Source organism: Gamsiella multidivaricata, assembly GCF_025024155.1.
Source record: "Gamsiella multidivaricata strain RSA 2152 chromosome Unknown BC939scaffold_68, whole genome shotgun sequence".
Classification (NCBI taxonomy): Eukaryota; Fungi; Mortierellomycota; class Mortierellomycetes; order Mortierellales; family Mortierellaceae; genus Gamsiella; species Gamsiella multidivaricata.
The window spans coordinates 138,720-160,606 of NW_026251776.1; the positions used below are offsets into that span (position 1 = coordinate 138,720).

Sequence of the window (21,887 nt, forward strand, 5' to 3'; positions counted from 1 at the left end):
ACCTCCATCACTTCCACCCCTCTTCCTTCCCTTCCTTCCCTTCCTTCTCATCAAACATCTACACACACACACACACACGCTCACACACAGACACACGCTTGTACACATACATCTCCATACATCTCCATACATCTTTTCATTCACACCCATACCACCATGCCGACTGCACAACCCTCTGCTCCTCCCCCATCCTCTTCCTCCCCCTCGTCGCCATCGCCTTCTCCTCCTCCCCCATCTGCAGCCTACCGCTTCCCCCCTCCTTCTTCCTCTTCATTCTCTTCCCTGTCTTCTTCATCACACCCCACCAGAGACCCATCCCAAGGTCCTCACTGGCACCACACCCAGCCTGCACATTCACACACACATTCACATTCACATCCTCATCCTGATCGACCCACAAAGGACGAACCTTTAGACCCCTACTCTTCTCTTTCCCACTCCTCTTCTTCTTCCTCCTCCTCGCCCCCACCACCACTCCCACCACAGCCTGCATCATCCCTACACTCTTCTCATCACCCTTACTACTCTCAGAACCACCAGAACTATCACCATCACTCAGAGTCCTATCAGCAGGCCCATCACCATCATCGCAGCGACACGGACAGCAACAACTACAACCATGAAAGCAGCATCTACCGACCCATTAGCGATCAGGCCCACGCCCGACGGGGCCATCGATACTCGATCGATTCAGCTGCTGCCGATACTCTGCTAATGCTCAGCGCCGCTGCCTTCATGGATCCTGCAACAGCTCGCTCCGTTTTGGCGACCGACCAGGGAGACAAGCGGACGGGGTCCTATCACCAACATCACCACAATGGGTCCTATGGCCACCCATATCGCCACGATTCCCATTACAGATCCCTTGAGCATTCGCATCCTCCTCACACTGCGTATTCCCACCAGCAGCGACAGCACTCTCCATCAGCGCCAGAACCCTTCCGTCTTCATGCCATGTCAAAGACCGTTTCAGCTCCAGCTTCATCCTTGCATCTCCCTCCACTGTCTCTGTCTCGGAATCGGTCTCACCACCACTACCACCGTCACCAGCAGCAGCAGCAGCAGCAGGACCACTCGAGCGATATGGAAATTGAGCCCAGACCCTCAAGTCCATTACTTGCTGCGAGCAAACATCCTGCCTTTGTTCCGGATCGATCATGTCCCACGCGAGAGCATTCCCCCTCCTCTTTAGGAGTCAACGAGCCTGCTCACTCGCTCGGCCGGCATCAACCTTCAACCCTCGTGTCCTCCGCTGGTGTAACAATCGATGGGCCCTTGGCCTCGGTCAGTGGCAACACCGACGGGTTTATACCAGGAGGCTATGCTGATGTCAAACACAGGAGAGATCGGGACAACAAGGTCCATGCAGACGAGGAAGAGGAGGAGGACGAAGTCATGTCCGTTGGTGTTGTGCATATGAATGCAAAGTTGGCACCGGTCACTCTCTCTCCTCAGGGCAAGACAAGGTCCTCGAATAAGTCCTCGCTCCCGTTGCCACCGCTGCCACCATCGATATCGACCTCAGCCTCTGTCCTACATCAGGACCAGGACTCCCCAAAGACACCGACCAGCGCAAGGACGCCACGAACACCTAAGCAGACCAGGGCGCCAAAGCTACCAAAGATCCCACGGACGCCAAAACGCAGCCAAAGCGACTATCAACCCAACAGCAGCGGTGTTGGCAGTGGGGGTCGAGGCAGGGGTAACCAGCGGGATGGTCATGGCGACTACTTTTTCTCACCCTTCCCGCCATCAGCCTCGCCTGCATCTTCGCCATCCTCCTCATTGTCCTTTCAAGCTCAGCTCCAATCGTTGACCCACAACTTTGTCTCTGTTCAGGCTCATGCTTCTCCGACGAGCCGATTCCGCCGAACACTGTCATCTCATACTGCTGCCGCAACCGTACCTGTGGCTACGACTGCGACTGCGATTGCAACTGCAACACCACCAGTCTCGCCACCAGTCTCGCCAGGAGTGGATCTGATTCGGGATTTGCCATTCCATTTCGGCTCTGCCTCTGCAACGACTTCGCCGACAAAAGGAAGCAGCTATTCCTCGTCAAATGCACAGGGCACAGCACCTTCAACCCCAACCTCGACTACGTTTTCGCGTCCTGGTTCCAAAGTCAACACACCCCTGCGGACACACTTCAAACCGCGATGGCACACTCAGCCCTATATGATGTTCCTGGCACTGCGGGCTATGCCTGACCGGACAGCTGCACGACAAGAGTTAATCATGGCGGCCGTTGAGCTGGACAAAAAGTTTAGCGCGGAAAAGGGTCTTCCACGTGTCTTTACTGGCAAAGTAAGTCTCCAGCTTTTTTTTTTTTTTTTTTTTTTTTTTTTTGTTTCTTGTTTCCAAACCATTATTGACAGTGCACTGACTTTCTATGATTTGTCTGTTCATGATATAGACGCCAATGAATTCGGCCTCGGCGTGCCTAACGAACAACGGTGACAAGTACTTTATACCTTTCAAGCCGGAGGGCAGCAGGAGCACACACTTTCAGCTTGCGTACGAACCGGGAGATTTCGACACGGCCGTGAAGGAGTACAATGACTGGATGGAGCAGTTGATTCGAAGAGATTGGCCACTCTGCTTTGGTGTCCCCAAGAAAGATGCACTGCCTCTGGAGATGGAGGAGCAGGCGGGTTCTCAACGAGTAGTCATCAAGGAGGGCCGACCAGAGATGCAGCGTGCATACTCCTCACCGGAATCCAGGAAGCGTGGCGCGGATGTGAGCGAGCAGGGGCAGGAGACGAAACTGGGAAATAGCAAGAAACTCAAGGCCGAGACTGGAACCGAGGATGAGAATGAAAACGAGACACTGAAGCACGAATCGATCGAGAGCCGAGAAGAACGGAAGGTCGCGGATAGTATGCAGCGGCTAGATATCAAAGCGGCAGGAAGTTATGATGGGTCGTTATCTTGCCCTCCGACACCCACAGCGACTAATTCAGCAGCAGCGATCGAGCCGTCGGAAGAGCGTCCGAAGGTGCAGAGATTCCGTCTTGAGGACCTCGACCTTCAGAATGTGCCGACTTGCTTGGAGGACATTGTACGAGTTGATGTCTCCATGATCCCAAATGCCGGCAACGGGCTGTTTGCGAAGACAGATTTGCCGGCAGGAACACCTCTGGGCTTTTATTTTGGCGTGCCGTTGACGGAAAATGAGTTTGACTCGCTTAAGGATGGTGTTGGATTGGCCTCGCAGTACTCGGTAATGTACCGGCGGACGGTGCTCGATGCGACGGACGATGATGGACAGCCGTACACTGACCCGAATGGACCTGTATACTGTCCGTTCCATTTCATGAACGAGGATCCGGATGGGAATGTGTCGTTTATCACGGGTAGTGTTGTGAACCAAGTGATCTGTACGACGAATCGAGATATCAAGGCCGGCGAGGAGTTGTTGGTGTTTTTTGGAAGGGAGATGGTAGACCGATCGTGGGGTCTGCAAGCGCAGGACGCAGCAGCGGCGGCAGGGATGGGTTCGGGCGCGGGTGAGACGATGGAGGGAAAGAGAAGTCGAGGCGGATCGAGGTCAAGAGCGTCGTCGCCGACGAGACGGCCTGCTGAAGATGGTGGGCGGCCACGAAGAGAAACCGTTCACAAACCTGTGCGATACACGCGCTAAGGATGAGTCGTCCATCTACAATCCTCGATCACTCGTATATGTTCATTATGTTCTTGCTCTTGTTCTTGTTTTTGTATTTTTTTTTTTTTTTTGTTGTAGCTATAGCTGCTGTAATTGTAATAATCATCATTTGCATCTTTTAGCACACACGAGTTTGTGTGGATGTACTGACAGAATATATACAAGAAGTCATCTCAGAAAGCACCTTTTATTATAATCACGATATCGAAAGAGTGAAAAAGAAAAATATGGACTAGGGCTTGCTTTGACGAGCAGCAATGTTGAGGTTGATCTTGAGTCTCCGTTTCTCGGCATAAAGTGCTGTGACATCCTTTTGCCTCGCGTCCATCATCTGAGCGAGGGCGACGGTTGGGATGACGGACATGGTTGCCGAAGGTGTCGCGGGTGTGGCGGGGTTCATGGGTGTGGATACTGATGCTGGTAATGATGCGGGATCGCCTGCAGGGGCACCGGTGCTGGCTGGGATGGTCGCTCCTGCTCCTATCGTTCCTGGTAATGCTGTTGCTGAAGAAGAGTCAGAAGACATAAGGGTGTCGAAGATCGGGATGGGTGATAATGCGGTTGTGGATGACATCGTATTGGTATTTGATAATGATGCAGTTGTGGAGGGTATTGAAGGCACAGGTAGAGGCGTGGAGCCCGCGGGTGTGGCGACGAGACTGGTAGGTGCTCCCGGGGATAGCATTTGTATATCGAGGTTCGAGCTATTTGTCGATCCGGCGGCGACATTTGTAATATTGTTAGTGGTATTGTTATTGCTGGAGGAAGAGGCGGTATTATGGTGGTGGTTGCTGTGAATATGGTTTTGCATGCGTGGGGACATGAAGGACGGTTTGGGAGTTCCGGCGACGAAAGTTGTTGAGGCCGAGGGAGTGGAGACGACGGTTGGGGAGGTTGGGAGCATGGTCAGGGCGCCAAAGCCAGTGGTCTTTGCCTGGGTCGCCAGGGTGTCGAGTTGTGTCAACAGGTTTGCTGTGTCGGCTACATCGAAATGCCACAGTGTAATAAGGAGGAAAGTGAGTGCCTAATAGTTATGTTGTTCCCCACTAACCACTAACAAGAGGAGGTGGAAGGGGGGTCCTTGCTTACCGATGGCTTCATGCTGGGAATATGGGTGCTTGAAGGACTCCTCACTACAAAAAAGAGAGAGATGCGAAAAGCGTCGATATGAGCTTTCTGGGATCCTGTTCTGTTCCCGGGACATACTGACGAAACTTTTTTTTGTTTTTGGTCTGTTTGTTGATCAGATCAAGACCGAGAATGAAGAAAGGAAGGAGACGTACATCTTGTGGAACATGACGAGCCCCTGGCGCTCGACCTCATTCAGCTGGTTGAGGAGGACGTGAAGTGAGGCCATCAGTTCCTTGTCGAAGGGCACTTGCGGCTGTGCGGGGGGTCTCCCCTGGGGCCGAGGGGATTGGATGCTGCTCGCGGGTGATTGCATCGTTTTTCTCCTACGTGAGGGTGATGGTGTTCTGTTGCTGTGCCTGGCGTCTCCTGGTGTCTCCTGATGTCTCCTGTCTCCTGGCTAGCCTGGTATATCCTGGTGGGTTTTGCTTTGTCACAGCGTGCCTCTCTAATCCTGCGTTCCTGAAGTAGCGATGGTGATGATGCTGAACAATGCCTGATCTCTTTATGGCATAGCTGCGACAGGAAATAAAGCGCGTTTCTACATCTATTTCCATCTTCATTTTCAGTCCCTGGATATGAGCCTACGGCTTTTTAGACTGTACCCGACATGCTTGACATCATGCTCCAGGAACTGGTTCCCCTGCACACAGCACCATTGACGCCCGAAATCCTCTCCCCCGGTCTTCCAGTACGTTTTCCTCTGGCCCCTCGGTCCTTACGCACTTCTGACGCAGACACGCCCTTCCAGCCATCTGGTTCGTCCTCTGCTACTACAGCCTCGCTCAGGGCTTGGTACCATCCCCATTCTCAGCAAGGACCCTCGACGCGTATCCAAGGCTGAAGCATTTCTTCTGGACCAGGTGTCATCACCGAAATGAGTTGAGGCCGAGGAATATTGTCGAGCGACTATGCATGCTGACCTGAATTGAAGCCCTCTCTTTCCCGAGATGGAAGGTGCCCTGGGAGGAGCTCCTGATGCACTTGAACACAGCTTCACGACTACAGAAACTGCAGCTCTCATCCACGTACCGGGACCTTGTTCGTAGAACATCTTATTCTTCTCAGGAGTCAGATTCCCCGTCTTAATACCTACAAAAACACTGTCGGACAGATATTCCCTGCCGCTGCTCAATCTCGCAGCCCGAACTTCTTACAACTCAGCGATGGTGGAACGGCATCAATTATGCGGGCCAGGTCACATATCTTCGAACTATGCAAGCATTCAAGTAACAGAGCTTTATATGTCGGTACAAAAATGAGCAGATAGATCCAAAGGTGAAGACCATAATTAGTGGGCAACAGCACCCTCTATCTCTGTCGTCGTCGCTGCTGTCGTTGCTGTCGTCGTCTCAGTCGTTTCTTCCGCCGCGACCACGTCCGCAAAAGTAATGCCGGCCCTCATCTTTTCCAAATCCTCAGTCTCCTCCAGGACCTCGCTCTTTTCTGCCGAGTTGTCCTCCTCAGTGTTTTGGGCAACCACATCCGCAAACGTGATCCCGGCCTTCATCATTTCCAGATCTTCAGTCTCCTCCAAAACCTGGTCAGTTTTAACCTCGGAGTCGGGTTTCTCTTCGGGAAGGTTGTGCGAGGTCACTTCAGCGAACGAGATGCCCTCCTGAACCTTTTCCAAATGGCTGGTCTCCTCGACCGCGACTGTTGCACTGCTACTGCTGCTAATGCTGCTAGTGCTGCCACTGCTGATCGTCGTTGTGGTCGTCGTGGTCTTGGTGGAGGAGGTGGTCGTGGCCAGGAGGCCATTGGCGTGCTCGTGGTGCTTGTGCTCGATGTTGTGGGAGGCCACATTCGCGAAGGTCACGCCCTCCTTCATCTTCTCCAGATCCTCCGTTGGCTCCAAAATCTCAGGCTCGGGGATGTTGCGTGAGGCCACCTCTGCGAACGAGAAGCCCTCCTTCACATGAACATCGACATCCGCACCGTGCGCCTCCTTGGCCATATCCGCCTTTTTCTCTTCAGTAGCGGCAGCCTTCTTGGCCTCCTCGGCCTCCTCGGCCTTCTTCTCGAACACTTCGACCGCGGTCAATCGATCCTTGAACGAGGCCCCAATCTTGTCCATCTGTGCCATCAGCTTTTGAATCTTTTCAATGTCTGTTCTCTTGCGCTTCCGGATCTTCTCGAATGCCTGCATCTCCGGTCCGTTCGCGGACGCGAGTCCTCCGGATCCATCGCCCAGATCCGTCAATTCGCGAGGCGAGATCGCATCGAGGGACTCAAGCAAGCGCAACAGCTGCTCGTTCACGGAGTTGACCAAGAACTCCAGACGCTTATAGCCCTGTCGGACCTTCTGAGGATCTTCGCCATACCCCTGCGTGCGCTCCCGGATCAGTTCCTCCTGGGTCTCCTCGATATCGGAACCAAGATCGAGCTTGTCCTGGGGGTTGATCAAGCCGAGGCTCGGGAGGTGGACATGTGGGTCGCCTGTGTAGATTGCATAGGTGCGAAGGGTACGCGTCCGGACCTGGGCCAGACGGATATCGCCCTCAACGAGAGCTTCGACGGAAGACTCGACTTTCGAGAGCTTGTGGGAAAGTTGCTTTTGGAGCGCGCGGATCTTTCTGCGGTGCTTCGCGCGTCGGTCGTCTTGGATGAGGAGGTAGGCGAGGGTTGAAAGGGTGGTGAGGCCGACGATGGCCGAGACAGAGAGGATGAGGGTCTTTTTCGTGGAGTCGGAGACCATGGCGGGGATCGGGAAGGAAATGATCGTTGGTTAGATCAAGGGAGAAAAGGAAAAAAAGAGGACAAAAGGGGAATGGGCCACCAAAATGTATATGACGTCGAATAAAAAAAGAAAAGAAAAAAGAGCGCCAGGGATCAGGTTCCCATGCACAAGGCTGATTGAGCAGATGGGGATCTCCATCCACAGGGATGGATGCGGATCCCCATCCGCACCCATCGCGGTTGACCCCCGCGCGCAGGCACCTGCTTGGGGGTCCTCCGCCCAGGCCAGGGCCACTGGGCACCTGATAGCCTGCATCCGTGGTCTCACCCGGCTTCAAAAAAGGCCATGCGGGCCATGTGATGCAGACCGCTGCGGGGGCGCGCCTCCTCCGGGTGTGACCAAAACGGTGTCCCCCCCAATTGCGCCCTATCCTCCATCGTCGCCGCCTCGGCCCCTGCGTCCATACGCGCCGACACGCGTCCAAGGGCGCGAGAACACTGCAGCTTGGCTGCATCTGCTTCTTTGTCCATGGTCCCAATCGAGAATCTGCTGTCCACACTGCTTAACTACGCCGTAGTGGCCATTCTTAGCGCGTATGTTTATTTATAGTGGTGTGCCTGGCTGATAGACTGGGCGGCCGGCTGCTGACATGGTCGTGTCTTGATGCTGCTTTCGAAGCGACCGAATGGAAGGCTCTTGGCCTATGACCCAGCTGATTGACAAGGCGACTAGTTCGACTTTTGCTGAGGCCTTGGCGCCAGGCCGTCTAGCGTCCATCACGATAGAAATAATGTCATTAAAGAACAGAACGATAGACCAAGATCCGCAATGCAATGAGTGGATCCGTATTCAGAGTTATAATGCTTACCTTGCTGCGGTTACGGTCTGATTCGAGCCTTGTGGTACTGGCACCTCCCCCTGCACTTTCCTTCCTTTGCCCCTCCTGTTCCTCCTTTTGGACCCCCTCCAGGATCCCCTCCAGTGCACACCACCCGCACTCATTCTGCTGCCCCCCCTCACCATTCTTCCTCATTGTCCACATTCGCCCTCTCCCTCTTATACTTGGCACACATTAGTCATCCAATGCAGAGGAGCCAAACTCACGACCAGCAATCTCTAGGCTTTCAGAAACAATCACTCCCAGCCGAAGTGAGAGCTCCACTGGGCGGCCACAGCCAGCGCCGACCCCTAACTTATCCCTACCCGCTCTGCCTCTACTTTGAGCCCATCATATCAAGCCGACTTGGCTATTAAAAAAAAGAACCCCCACCTGGTTGAGAGCGAGATGTAAGGGTGGATGGAAAGACTCGCTTGGAGCGGTAGTCTAAACATCTCTTGTCTTGCCTACCTGTGCCTTGGGGCGCATTGCCCTGCTGGGGCGCTGTTATGGGTCTCTACTGTGCTATCATACGTACACAGGGTTCACAGCATACGGCAGTACAACTGCTAGGCCTCCCGCGTTCCTTTACTGCTAATAGCTCTGAAATAGAACACCCTTTTAAACAAAGTGTTAGCTTCAGTCTCTTTGGGTACATTTTTCTTGATCATATTGCCTGAGACCCTTTGAGTCATGGGCATTGAGGTCGCGGCATGTTGATCGTTACCAAGTAGAATATTCGAAAAAAGATGAGACAACGACAAATACAGAGAAGACTCGCGTTAGTACCCGCGTTGATTTCAGCCCGAGGCCGGTTGTTTGCTTTGAGGAACGAGAAAGCACCTGTGGTATGCCCTGGGCGATTGCTTGCGTCCTTGAGGTCATCTTCTTGGGGTCGTGTTCCTGAGATTGTCTGGGCGAAGCAGATAAAAAGTAAGCAAGAACTGCAGTCCTTCATGTGTAACCACGACCACAGATAAAGTTCAAGTCTCTTCCCCAAAGCTACCAAACCATTCACGTCGTGTGCCTGTGGCCTAGCATCGCCTGCGATGATCATTTGCCCCGTCATGATTGATATTCATAAATAAGGGCTAGTAAGCCATCCACAACGCATACAACAAAGAGATCCGTATAGGTGCAAAGCGCTCGTGAAAAGCAACGGCGGCTCATTTTATAGTCCTTACAGCCAAAGCAACCGTTTGCAGAATCTAAACAGACAAACGTAGGTGATCTGTTTGCACGGACTATCTGAGCCGAGGGCCTGTCGCTGTCAACGTGACAACGCGTTCCTTGAAGAATCGGGCCTCAAGAAGAACATATGTGCTCTAACTCTGGGTTTATATTCTATGATACATTTCATCCTTGATGCAGCTGTCTATTTGTTCTGTGATATCCCATCAGTTGTAAGACCCATCTATGCAAGTGCAGCGCGTAACGTCTTCGTCGTTGCAATCAAATGCTCCTCCTGCGCCAGCAGCTCCTGCTTACGCTTCACATCAACCGCTCTCACGTGTTCAGGCACACGCTCCAGATACTCTGCCTTACTTACACGACCTGCTAGCTTATCCAGACTAGCTCGCACCGCATCCAGCTTCCGATCTAGACGCTGTAATTCTTGCTGTTGTCTACCTCTATCCGCGGAACCCCCAGCAGTTGATACAGCAGTGCCCTGAGAAGTCGATGATACATCTGCAGAAGCAATGGCCTTCTGGACGGCAGCCAGTGGTGTGAACAGCTTCACCTCTGGCGTGACAACGTGAACAGCTGAAAACGGCTCAATCGCAGACATGCCTTGTCGTCCATCGGTTGCGGAGGCACCATCAATATAAATGATATCCCCTTCAGCGCGAGTGAAATGGGAGAGATAAGATCGACTCTGCTGGAGAGCACCGCCATCGGCTAAAAGGGATGCATCGCTTGTCCAAATCGTGAAGGGTAGTACTTTAGACATAGGCACCTGGTGGCTCTGACGCAAGGATCGTGACGCCTGGATCACACCCAAGGCAATCTCCATATCCTTCTCTGCTGCCTCGTCTCTCCATGAATCGAGCTCTTGACTTGAAGGGAACGAAGAAATCATGATGGATGTATTCGAGGAAGCTGTCTCTGGTAGCATTCTTTGCCATAGTTCCTACACGACGAAACAACGTTATTACGGCATTAGCACTTTGACCTTTCTAACTCGAACGAACAAGCTCAAACGATCGCCTACCTCTGTGACAAAAGGCATGAATGGGTGCATCATCCTTAGAGACGCATCAAAGCACGTCTGCAGGACCTTGAACAACCGGGGCTTTTGTTGAATAGAGATCTTATCCGCAGAGAATAATGTTGGCTTGATGAATTCGACATAGACATCGCACAGGTCCTGAATAATAAACCTGCGCAGTGTATCCGTTGCAACCGATGGTTCCAACTGTTCCATGCCGCTGTTGACCCTCGCGACCGTGTCCGACAGTCGCGACATGATGAAACGCTCCACCAGAGTCATACCTTGCCGAGAGCCGCCTTCCTTGAATTCATCCAGTCCACGGGCAAGCACAGCCTCCGAGGTGACAGAGGATACATGGTTTATATCGTACAGTCGAGTCTTGTAGAACACAGACAAGTTCCATAACTTGTTCGCAAAGTGTTGTGCCGAAGTAACATTTGACAGATCGAGGTTGATTTGCCGTGTGTGTTGCGTAGATGAAACAAGCGCGAAACGAAGGGCATCGGCTCCGCTGGCCATGATGCCCTTGGGAAAGTCCTTCTCCATCTGAGCCTGCGAGCGCTTCACCTCCTTGGCTGCCAAGTTTCCTCCTTCGAGTGTTGCCTTCAGGTCTTTCAAAGATATGCCCTCGATCACATGAGTTGGATCAATGACATTGCCGACAGATTTGCTCATCTTTCGTCCCTGGGCATCACGCACCATGGCATGGAACATTATATCCTTGAATGGAACTTGATCTGAAAGGTGTGTGCACAGCATGACCATCCTTGCGACCCAAAAGAACATGATGTCGGTCCCCGTTTCGATCATAGTAGTGGGGTATCGTTCTGGGATCCTCCTACCTGAAGGAAGCATCTTTCCTGTCCAGCCCAGTGCAGATAACGGCAAAAGGCCTGACGAGAACCAGGTATCCAAAACATCCTCGTCCTGAACAACCCTGTACTTCAAATGCTGCAGGCTTCTTTCTGAAACGAACTGGCTGATTTTCTCCTCTGCCTGTTCCTGGGACTCTGCAACAAACCACGGTCCATCTCCCGCATCTGCGCCACACACAGCCCGACAACTGTTGGGTTCTTCGAATACGGGCCTATAGGCAGGAATACGGTGACCCCACCACAGCTGACGTGATATGCACCAGTCCTGAATGTTTTCTATTTTAAGTGTTGAGCAATGATCTGTTAGTAGCCTGTGATATATCATGGCCAGAAGGACGACACCAATGGCACATGTTTTCCAGCTTACCCAGCCAACGATTCCAGTCTTTGATGGCCGAGTCAGGATGAAACACAAGGTTTTGACTTTCAGCATCCTTCAAGGCACGTTGCGCCATCGTGTCGCACTTTATGTACCTAGGCAATCGGAACAAGATAGTGTTAACTTCAAAAAAAAAAAAACTTAAACGATTTCTCCAGGGCTGCGGTTTTGTCAAGCACCGGACATTACCACTGAGGCATCACCATGGGTTCGATGACATCCCCTGATCTTGAGCATCTCGCTAACCGCATCGCATGCTTCTCATTCTTGCCTCTATAGAGGCCCAGTTCCTTCAGATCCTGTACAATCCTATCTCGAGCGTCAAATCGGTTCATTTTCTGAAAAAAGACTCACTTAGTTTTGAAATCGAACTGGATGCGCTAGTAAGCAATTTCATCAATCCGTAAAGTATAAAACCTGGAAGATCCTCTTACCTCATATGTTTTTGATCCGCAGTTCGTATTAAACGTGCCGTCCTTTTCCAAGATATTTACAATAGGAAGGCCATGTCTTCGTCCGCATGCATAGTCGCTAGGATCGTGCGCAGGGGTCACCTATAGGCATAAAAAAACGCGACGCCATTTAGCAGCAGGCACCTCTTGCAGGATATCATAAATAGCCTGGCAGAAAGTCGCTTTAAAGTACCTTGACAGCGCCTGTCCCAAAGTTTATATCCACCAATTCTGGATCGCAAATGATGGGAAGTCGCTTCCCTGAGATTGGATGGACGACATGTTTGCCGTACAAATGCTTGTATCTGACATCATCTGGATGAATAGCGACTGCCTCATCTCCGAGCATCGTCTCGATACGCGTTGTGGAAACGACCAGTTCCTGTGTATCGTCACCGTCAACCCTGTATGCAAAATCATGCAACACCCCGAATTCCACTCTATCATAGTATAGTTCCGGAGAAGATGTGTTGGCGCTTAGAACAACTCTCCCGCAGCACCGATGAAACCTTCATGTACCACCTGTGCTTACTTTTTCAAACGCCCTGGTACGCTCAGCATGATCCTTCCAGCGATGTCCTCGTGTTCAACTTCGATATCCGATATTACAGTCTCGAGGGCACAGCACCAGTTGACAAGCCTCGTGTCGCGATAAACGAGCCTGTCGCGGAACAGTTGAATGAACGCCGACTTGACGGCCTCCGTGCGTGTCTCGTCCAGAGTGAAAAAACTCTGGTCCCAGTTCATGGATGCCCCTAGCCGTTTCAGCTGCTGCGTGATCTTGTCACCATGTAAATGTTTCCAGTCCCAGATCTGCTCAACGAAGGTTTCCCGTCCTAAGTCATGTCGCGTCAGCTTCTGTTCCCGCATCAGCTTTTTCTCAACGACGGTCTGGGTGCTAATACCGGCGTGGTCCATACCCGGAATCCACGAGACGCTTTCACCCCGCATGCGACGCCATCGTACGATCGAGTCCTGGATTGAAGCTGTGAGGGCGTGTCCAACGTGGAGATATCCTGTGACATTGGGTGGTGGCGTTAGCATGGTGAACCGAGTCAACGATGGGTCGGAGCCAGAGCTGTCGGGGCTACCGGTTGATCCTGAAGTAGAGATTGAGCGCGGAGCAAAGAAGCCTGGTAGATACCAGGACATGTCAGTTTCGAGATCCTTCATATCTAAGAAGCACGTAGCGATCGCCGATAAGACCGATCAATTGTACCTTGTGCTTCCCACCATTCATACCATCCGGACTCCACGGCAGCCTAGTTCATTGGCGTAATTCCGTGTCAGTTGATTGATAGGCGTATCCCATGGATTAGTTTTTGATCAGGGCTTCGTTCACGTACTGTGTCGTATTTCTCGAGCTCTCGTTTCGGCTTAATAACATGCACCCTGGCGTTATTGCTGCTGCTGGTCTGAGCCAGTTGTCGACTGTGTGATGAGAACCTATGCCTGGTGCTCCCTGCGAGCCCCCTGGGTTGCTGCAGTTGGCTCCCTACGACCCGCCACATGATGTCGTGAGTGAGAGACGCGAGTGAATGAGGCGACGGAAGATAACGGTGTGAGTATTCCCAGGAACGTTGCCTTCAAAGTTGTTTACGCTCCAATTGCACATTACAGTCACGACTGTGCCCTTTTCCCCTCGTCGCTGACATGCTTATCCTCCACTTTCCCTCTACATTGTCCTGATCACCCTCATTCCATCCACTCGCCATGCCAAAGCGCGGTCTTTCACCAGACTCTGAAGCGTCCCAGAAGCGCTCTAAAGTCCGTCCTCAGGATCCAGTTGCTGTCGATCCACCCGCCTTCAACAGCCGCTACAGCGACCCAGAATTTACAGCAGCCTTCAACAAAGCTTTCCGCAACAGCCAGCCCTTTGAGGACCCCAAAAGCAGTGCCAGGCTTATTGAATATCCATATCCAACAGCCAGTCTCCCTAATTTCCTTCGATCAACCACATATCTCAAGACGCTGCGCGAGGAGCTGCTCACGGAGGATTACTTTCACAAGTCCAACGATCTGTACGAATTCTATCAGTCGGAGGATCTGCGCCTGTCCAAGAAGCCCCACATTGCTGCATTAAAGAATGCGATCTATTCGCAGGGGTTTTTTGCAATGATGACTTCGCTGACAGGCATTGATCTGGACCCCTCAATTATCGATCTCAATGGGAACCAGTATCACGAAGGATGCTACCTTCTGTGCCATGATGACGATATTAAGAACGAGAAGGAAGGGCGCAGGATCGCCTTTATTCTTTATCTTGTGGACGAGGACTGGAGTGCTGCTGACGGCGGAGCCTTGGATCTTTTCAAATGGTGAGTCGCCTTTTTTTTTTTTTTTTTTTTTTTTTTCTATATGATTCTGCGTCGCACAAAACATCGTCGTAATAATATATCATTGCAAGTTCAGTAACGAAGCAGGATACCCGATCGAGGTAGTGCAATCGCTCGTCCCGGTACGGAATACATTGGCGTTCTTTGAGCTGTCATCGGTCTCATATCACCAAGTAGCTGAGGTCTTGACCCGCGACAAGAGCCGAATCTCCATATCTGGATGGTTCCACGGTCCACTCAAGACTAGGCTCATCTCCAAATCCATGCCATTCGAACCATTGGTGGATCTGCCGGAGGTCTCACTCGAGGCATTGCTCAATCCTGATTACCTGAGCAAGAGCTCTATCGACAACATCTGCAATGTCTTTTCGGATCAGAGTTCAATCGAGCTCCAGCAGTTTCTGAAGCCCGAGATTTACAAGGCCCTGCTGGATGAATTGGAGCCCCTGGACGCAGAGAAAGGGGCACAGGCGGTACGGCCACTGTGGGACGAACAGATGGGGCCTCGGCACGTCCGCAATTACATGCGCGTCTCAACCAAAAATCAGTCAACGATTCCTCCGACGTTAGCGCGTGTGCAGGCGCTGTTTTCGTCCAAGGCGTTTGAGACGTATATGACAAAGATTGCCAATCTTTCGTTTCTTTCGGCATATACAGAGCTGCGCATGTTCAAGAAGGGCGACTACACGCTGTTGCATGACCATGCATTGGAAAGGAACGGGTTGGATGTGGTCTTTAGTTTTCCGTTCATACCTAGTTCAAAGCAAACCTCGTCTTCAAAGTTGCCAGAGTGGGAAGAGAGCTGGGGAGCAGGCGCCACGCACTATGTCGCGGACAAAGTCAATCTATTGACATTATACCCGAAACACAACACATTGACCTTGGTTCTACGAGACGAGGGTACTATGAGGTTTGTGCGCTTTTTGAATGCGCGTGTGGGCGAAGCCAGGCGACGAGAGCTGAGTGTCCTCTATACCGTTAATGGTGATGACGATGATGAGGACGAGGACGCATTGGAGGGTCAGGGCGAGCTAGGCGAGGACGAAGAGTCCAGGCAGGATATCTAAGAATAAAGCACGATGCTGCTTCAGACTACTATTCCGTTTATTTTGCTTTTGTTTTGTGCTTGATACTACAGCTTGACGTCTTCCTTGGGGATCCCATTGACGAGCACGCAAGGGCCATCGGCAATAGTCTTGATGCCAGCCTCGTTTGCGTATGCCAGGACCTCAGGTGATTCTGCACCAGGCTGCAACCAAACGCGTTGGATGCCGTTCTTATGTGCCTCCTCCAACACTGACTTTGTAGCAGCAGGAGGAGTGATGATCGAGAGGTGGTAATCTGATGGGTTGCCTGGGAGAGAAGACAGGTTCGGGACGCAGCTGAGGGATTCGATGGCGGTCTCGCGTGGGTTCACGGGCACAGCTGTGTATCCATGGTCAATGTACCTACGGATGGTGGCACAATTGGTCGTCGTGAGAACACGTATAAGAGAGCCAAAGAGCAGTAGATCGCGTATGACAACAGACGCGTGTCATTTTGAGCAGGCCAAGAATACCAGCGGAGGACCTTGTTGCCAAACTTTGAGCGGTTGGTGCTGGCGCCGACAACGGCGAACTTTTGCTCGGCAGAAGAGAAGAACTCGCGGATGAGGGTTGCCATGGCGGGGGCGGTCGTTTGTCGTGGGAATGTAAAGGTGACGAGGCGGAGAAGGAAAAGGGCGAAGATGGAGATGGGGGGGGGGGAGAACGAAAAGGTGCATGTGAATGTGTGCGTGCGCCAGGCCTACTTCCTTTCTTCCTAATTTCCCTATTCCCCCTTCGTCTGCATCCACACCCTCGACACTTACCACCCACCGACTCCTCCTCCTCTGAACCTTGCCCGATGTCTGCCAACACCAACAACACAGGTACAACGCATCACCCTTCCCGTGCGTTGCTGATGCAGATCATCCTTTTGCAAAAGGGGAGCATCCCATTGACAATGTGCATGTGTCTTTGAGCTTAGATGCAACACCCCAGGACGACGCTGCCTTCGCAAGCCTCGTCCAGGACATCAAGCTATCGTCCAATAGTACTGCAATATCGCGCGAAACACGAGCAATTGCTTCCTTCCTATTCCCCCTTTCAGATGCTCTGATGGCCACCTTGCCCAAGCGATTGAAGCGCATTGAGAACCGTTACTGACATGCAAGCATGCATATCCGTGTGCCTGCGCCCGTCCTCTTCCAACTCATAAAATAGATCCGTCTGCAATCGATTCGCAGATCCCACGCCACGTTCAGAAACTCGAGGACGCCAAGACTCAGCTCGAGCAGGATGCCGACTCACAAGAGGCCTGGGACCTTGTTGCCAACGCGTTCCAGTTCTTTGCCGATGCTGCCAAAGAAGGTGCGCATGCTGCACAACATGATCAGGCGTCTAATCGTTGTTATGAGGGTGGATAGCGCCTCTACCTTTGCCACGATTCACCAGCCGGAAACGTCGAGCAATGAGAAACTGACACACCCGCTTGCTTATATCGCTACATAGAGAATGCACGAACCCCTATTGGAGATTCAAAAGCCGTGGCATTGATTGTCAGTCTCGAAGCCCTGAACAAGCAGCGCCTGGCCCACGTCGATATCCAGGCCATGCGCGCCTTCGCCAACATCTGCGTCGATCATGGTAAAGCAAAGAGTTCGTCCTTGGGTTGAACTAGAGGAAAAAAAAAAGCGAAATACTCAATTTTGATCTGACACCACCAAATTTTATCATTGTGTAGAGGCAAACAGAAAGAAGATCCTAGAGGAGAACGCATTTACGACCATTATCGAGATTCTCAGACACACGACCCACGCAGATGCGATCAAGACAGCTTGCGGAGCACTCTTGAACACGACAATGGCATGTGGTAAGGGATGCATCATGGTGCAAGGTCATGAACAGCAGGGACAGTTGATCTAGGTGGTCTAGGCGTTGGAAATACTGACGCAGGAATGCGATACATCACTGGCATATAGAGCCAGCACAGAACAAGGCGATCGAATTGGACGCAATCGAACAATTGCTCAAGGTCCTGCAATCGGAGAATATCGACGACAACGAAATCAGCATGACAATTGCTTCCCGTGTTATCGCCAACCTCAGCGAACTTGGTATGTATCAGGAAGCTTGAAGTGAAACAATCAAAGAGTGCCGAATGAATAGATGATTGATCATGAATCTTCTTGATGCACTCTAGATGCTGGAGCTCAATCTGTGGTCAAGTTCAACGGCATCAAGACCATTGTTCAGCTCTTGCAAAAGACAGCCGAGGATGTGGAGGCGTACATGGATCTTATGGATGCCTTAACCGATATCTTGCGTGCTGTGACGTCCAAGGAATCTGCACAAACTGTCATTCAAAAGGAGGGACTCTTGCCACCATTGCTCGATATCCTCGAGCACGCTGGCACTTCTGATGAGGGCAAGAGTGAAGAAGAAAAGAAGGAGGATGACAAGAAGTTTGGAGAGACCAAGGCCGCTTTAGTGGAAGTAGTCGTTTCAGTGACACTTGCAGGTTAGTGCAAATTCCTTGGCGATCCCCTTGTGGGGACAACAGTGGACGTATTTAAATCCAGTTTCTAACGATCTTTGATATTCATATCATAGATGCCAACATGGTACCCATCTTCAATGACAAGGGGGTTATGGACAAGTTTCTTGCATGGCTCAACCTCGCCGACCGAGAAGATCTGCAGGCCTGCGCAGCTCTCTGTCTAGGCAATGTAGCACGATCAGGTATAAATACGGTACAGTCTTTATGGTTACCGCTATGTCGATAAGGATATCTCTGACGAACACATTCTTTTCTCGGCTTATTCTCGTTCTAGACCAACACTGCGTCAAATTGGTCCATGAATATCACGCTGTTGAGCCATTGATCCACGTCGTCAGGAAGGCAACGGACTTGAAGGCCAGCCATGCCGCAACAGGGGTGCTTCGAAATCTTGCGCTTCCAGAAATTAACAGGGAAATCATGGGCGATGCAGGTGTCATCCAGGCCTGTTTCCCTCTTCTCAAAAAGGACAATGCGCTCCCTCTCCAAGCCAATGTTGTTGGGATCTTAAAACGGCTCTGCACCGGCAATAGCCACAATACCATCCGGGTCATCTCTGGGCGCGAACCCTTCGAGACTCTCTCGTCAACGCCTCACACGGAGAGTGAGAATGAGACACCACTTTCGACACTGGTGGATGTCATTGGGAGAACCGATGACTTCCCACTGAAGAGTGAAGGAACTAGGACACTGTGCAATCTCATCAAGGTCATCTGGGGAAGCGAGAGTATGAAGGAGTTCGATACGGTATCTGTCACAGCCTTGCAGCAGACCCTAAACAAGCCTGAGGTGGTTCTTCAGATTGCTGCCATGACCAGGAACCCCAAGTATATCGTCTTGCAAAATGAGGGAGTCATTGCACTAACCCTTCTCGTGACAAGTCCCGCTCGAGGTAAGAAGGAGGACTCGATGCATAATTGAGCACGCATACACACAGGAATGATATAAGCCTAACGATTCATAACACTTTTGCCACGCCACTTATCGAAAAATAATAGAGAAAAACGCTGTTCTTGACGCCCTTGTTTCCATTGCCGTAGATGAACACCCCGATCCAGAGAACACTATATCTGAAGAGCCTCTGGACCAGGCCAAACAACTGACTCTGCTGGAGAGTCTACTCAGTCTAATCAAGAACAAGGACGGCAAGTGTCCCGACGAAGTTCGTATGAACGTCTGCGTGCTCTTAAGGAACGCATTAGATTCTGGAGCGCGTGAGGGCGAGGATTCCGCCTACTTGGCCTTCTTGAGGGAGTCTGGAATCAAGGACACGCTCACAGAGGTCAAGAGCAAAGCTGACATCTCTCCTTTGATCCGCACATCGGTCCAAGAAGTGCTGTCGCGACTTGAATAGATACAACACGCATCAACCTTTGTGAAGCGGTTCAACTTTATTTAAATAAATACATTCCTCGTCCCGCATTTTTAGCAGTGGAGGTGTGCTTTAAAAGCGGTTCAGGGCATTGTCAAACATGGTATGATCGCCGTCCTCGAAGACTTTGGCGATGGGAGTGTGGCTGCTGTGACCCTCCTTTTTGAGATATTCCTGAGCGTAGTGCAAGCCCATGCGATGCTCCTCCTTGTTGGCCCCAGATCCGACCCAGACAAAGACCTCGTGGTGAACATCGAGGATAAAGACATCGTTCGAGTCTAGAAGATCTTTGGTGACCTTGGGGCCAGAGGCCTCGAGCGTGAACGTCATTGAGCCGCTTTCGTTGGATAGGCTAAAAGGATATAATATGAGACGAGAACAATATCGATCAGCACTGTTGAGCAATTCAGCAGATGCAAAAGACAGCAGAGAAAAAGCATGCTCTTACCGGTACAGCTTCTTGACGTATTCGGGCTCCTCGGCAACGGCCTCCGCTGGCTTGACCTCGACTTCACCGCCCAGTGCGCTCCAGAACAGTCTCTGGTCACGATCGCCCTCATCTGCAAGATGAATAGCAAAATATTGTAGTGAGCAAGCAATCGTGAACAAATAGGAATACACGACAGTATTGTATGTGCACCATAGCATCCTCGTATGTCCTACCAAAAGTCTCGACGTTGACATCCCCTGCGCGATCGGCCTCGATGCCGTGCGCGTACTCTGCCGCCTTGACCTTCTCAATGCCAGAGCTCTTCCTGCCATTCCATTGGTAGAGGACCTTGCCGGTATCAAGAATGAAGACATCGCCCGTGTTAATCTGATCCTTCGAAACCTCCCTGACAACGACTGAGGACTTGTGACGTCCAGGAACAGTAGGTGCGGACTTGACCATCAGCAGACGAACCGTGTACTCGGGCTCGGTCCAGTGGTGGAAACCAGACTTAACGCCGCCTCCGAGGGTTGTAAAGGACTTGAAGCACGAGAGAAGCTGTCTGGATTCGCTACCTTGTACTTCACGGTGTTGGACGGGTCGGCCATCGAGGTCTAGTGCGAGAAAAGTGGGATATCAAGAAAAATTGAGAAATTGTCAAGTTTAATTCGCTCTATCGCACAGCCAAAGGGATGGTCTGGGTTGTCATTACAGTCATCAAGCTCGACGGTCTTGTAGGCTGCAGTGCCGGCCTCATCCTGGGTAGTTTCCTCTCCCAGCCAAAAGTGAACGTCGTGCAACAGCACATCTGAATCCTTCTTCGTATATGACTAGATGCAATAGATAAAAGTAGCCCGCAGGAGTGGCGGAATTTTCGCGCGGGTTAAAAAGCGAGCAATTGCATAGGCCGAAAGATGTCATGAGCCAATAGATCTGCGGAGAAAAGTGGAAGACGACGTTACATTGAGGATTATGTAGCTGTCTCCGCTGTAGAACTGTCCAATTTGGTTCTTGGGAACGGGCACGACTTTGAACTGCTCGATACGCCAGACCCAGAGACCGGCCTTGGATCCGACACCAGTGTCCTTGCCCCAGGCGGTCTCGAGCGCGCCCTCTTCCTGGCGGTGCTGCTTCTCGAGCTCGCTTCCAAACTCGGCCAAGTTTGTGTCCTCGAGCTCTAGTGAAGGCAATAACGCGGTCGATGAGGGACATGCCTAGATGATTTGAAAGAAGATATCGTGTATTTGCCAACAACGAATACGGTACTTACTCCAGGTGGAGTTCTTCAGCATGTTGTACTGATATTCAACGTTAGTTATACGAAAAGTGTGCGGGTAGGAGAGCGATGAAGTGTGGATGAGTGAAGGAATGGAAGAGGGATGTAGGACGCGCGAACGAGGAACAGGGCTGCTCCAAAGCTTGGATGCTGCTTTGGTGTAACAGTCACGCATCCAAAGGGACGCTCCAGGCCACAAAGATTTAAACCCACGTGTGGAAGACCTTGCATCAACAGAGTGTTGAATCTCCAGCATTTGTCCACGTCGGGTTTGTACTTTTGCGCTAATTCGTTCCCCTGTCCGCGTTGATGACCAATATATGATAGAAAGCAGCTATATATCTTATCAAAGTTGAATGGCCGTGGGTGCCGACGACGGCGAAATCCTTGAACGGCTTCATTCTAAGACGGCAATTTATCTCGGAGTCATGCCAAGGGTTAGTTGCCAGAAGATCGTATATGTCAAGTGTAAAAAAAATAAAAATAAAAATAAAAACATTCTCTTCTCTACCCACACCAGTGAGGCATCAGATGAGCGACAGTGAACATAACCAGACGCAGAAATGAACTCCTGGACAGTGGCTAAAAGTCTGCATCCGTATTGATCAGCAGCCAAGGCGGCTGCCA

The 21,887-nt window shown here is 51.4% G+C and overlaps 8 protein-coding genes across 8 annotated transcripts; 3 read left to right on the forward strand and 5 right to left on the reverse strand.

Annotated features, from left to right (window-relative positions):
• Nucleotides 1–985: 985 nt before the first annotated feature.
• On the forward strand, nt 986–3,735 carry BC939DRAFT_461856 (uncharacterized protein). Its single transcript, XM_051557052.1, has 2 exons — nt 986–2,307; nt 2,417–3,735. Exons 1-2 carry the CDS (start codon nt 1,084–1,086, stop codon nt 3,641–3,643), a joined length of 2,451 nt encoding a protein of 816 aa, XP_051408831.1. The 5' UTR covers nt 986–1,083; the 3' UTR covers nt 3,644–3,735.
• Nucleotides 3,736–3,896: 161 nt separating this feature from the next.
• BC939DRAFT_506219 (uncharacterized protein) lies at nt 3,897–5,108 on the reverse strand (the record flags this gene model as incomplete). The annotated part of the gene is made up of 3 exons (XM_051560758.1): nt 3,897–4,645; nt 4,754–4,797; nt 4,948–5,108. 3 exons carry the CDS (start codon nt 5,106–5,108, stop codon nt 3,897–3,899), a joined length of 954 nt encoding a protein of 317 aa, XP_051408832.1.
• An 856-nt stretch (nt 5,109–5,964) lies between these two features.
• BC939DRAFT_277050 (uncharacterized protein) lies at nt 5,965–7,642 on the reverse strand. Its single transcript, XM_051551177.1, has one exon. The coding sequence runs from the start codon at nt 7,488–7,490 to the stop codon at nt 6,084–6,086; it is 1,407 nt and encodes a 468-aa protein (XP_051408833.1). The 5' UTR covers nt 7,491–7,642; the 3' UTR covers nt 5,965–6,083.
• A 2,121-nt stretch (nt 7,643–9,763) lies between these two features.
• BC939DRAFT_506221 (tRNA synthetases class I-domain-containing protein) lies at nt 9,764–13,778 on the reverse strand (the record flags this gene model as incomplete). The annotated part of the gene is made up of 9 exons (XM_051560759.1): nt 9,764–10,480; nt 10,562–11,712; nt 11,804–11,910; nt 12,005–12,153; nt 12,250–12,369; nt 12,461–12,707; nt 12,800–13,400; nt 13,487–13,529; nt 13,614–13,778. 9 exons carry the CDS (start codon nt 13,776–13,778, stop codon nt 9,764–9,766), a joined length of 3,300 nt encoding a protein of 1,099 aa, XP_051408834.1.
• A 202-nt stretch (nt 13,779–13,980) lies between these two features.
• On the forward strand, nt 13,981–15,670 carry BC939DRAFT_401028 (Oxoglutarate and iron-dependent oxygenase degradation C-term-domain-containing protein; the record flags this gene model as incomplete). The annotated part of the gene is made up of 2 exons (XM_051552580.1): nt 13,981–14,585; nt 14,680–15,670. The coding sequence occupies 2 exons, from the start codon at nt 13,981–13,983 to the stop codon at nt 15,668–15,670; spliced, it is 1,596 nt and encodes a 531-aa protein (XP_051408835.1).
• An 18-nt stretch (nt 15,671–15,688) lies between these two features.
• BC939DRAFT_461868 (CoA-binding protein) lies at nt 15,689–16,348 on the reverse strand. The gene is made up of 2 exons (XM_051557053.1): nt 16,162–16,348; nt 15,689–16,051 (listed from the first exon to the last, which is right to left on the reverse strand). The coding sequence occupies exons 1-2, from the start codon at nt 16,263–16,265 to the stop codon at nt 15,736–15,738; spliced, it is 420 nt and encodes a 139-aa protein (XP_051408836.1). The 5' UTR covers nt 16,266–16,348; the 3' UTR covers nt 15,689–15,735.
• Nucleotides 16,349–16,741: 393 nt separating this feature from the next.
• On the forward strand, nt 16,742–19,536 carry BC939DRAFT_480056 (armadillo-type protein; the record flags this gene model as incomplete). Its single annotated transcript, XM_051558904.1, has 9 exons — nt 16,742–16,781; nt 16,847–16,993; nt 17,135–17,269; nt 17,367–17,495; nt 17,605–17,739; nt 17,826–18,143; nt 18,236–18,364; nt 18,457–19,074; nt 19,181–19,536. The coding sequence occupies 9 exons, from the start codon at nt 16,742–16,744 to the stop codon at nt 19,534–19,536; spliced, it is 2,007 nt and encodes a 668-aa protein (XP_051408837.1).
• A 90-nt stretch (nt 19,537–19,626) lies between these two features.
• On the reverse strand, nt 19,627–21,276 carry BC939DRAFT_480057 (fragmin60; the record flags this gene model as incomplete). The annotated part of the gene is made up of 6 exons (XM_051558905.1): nt 19,627–19,906; nt 20,003–20,114; nt 20,218–20,598; nt 20,697–20,814; nt 20,947–21,161; nt 21,255–21,276. 6 exons carry the CDS (start codon nt 21,274–21,276, stop codon nt 19,627–19,629), a joined length of 1,128 nt encoding a protein of 375 aa, XP_051408838.1.
• Between the last annotated feature and the right edge of the window lie 611 nt (nt 21,277–21,887).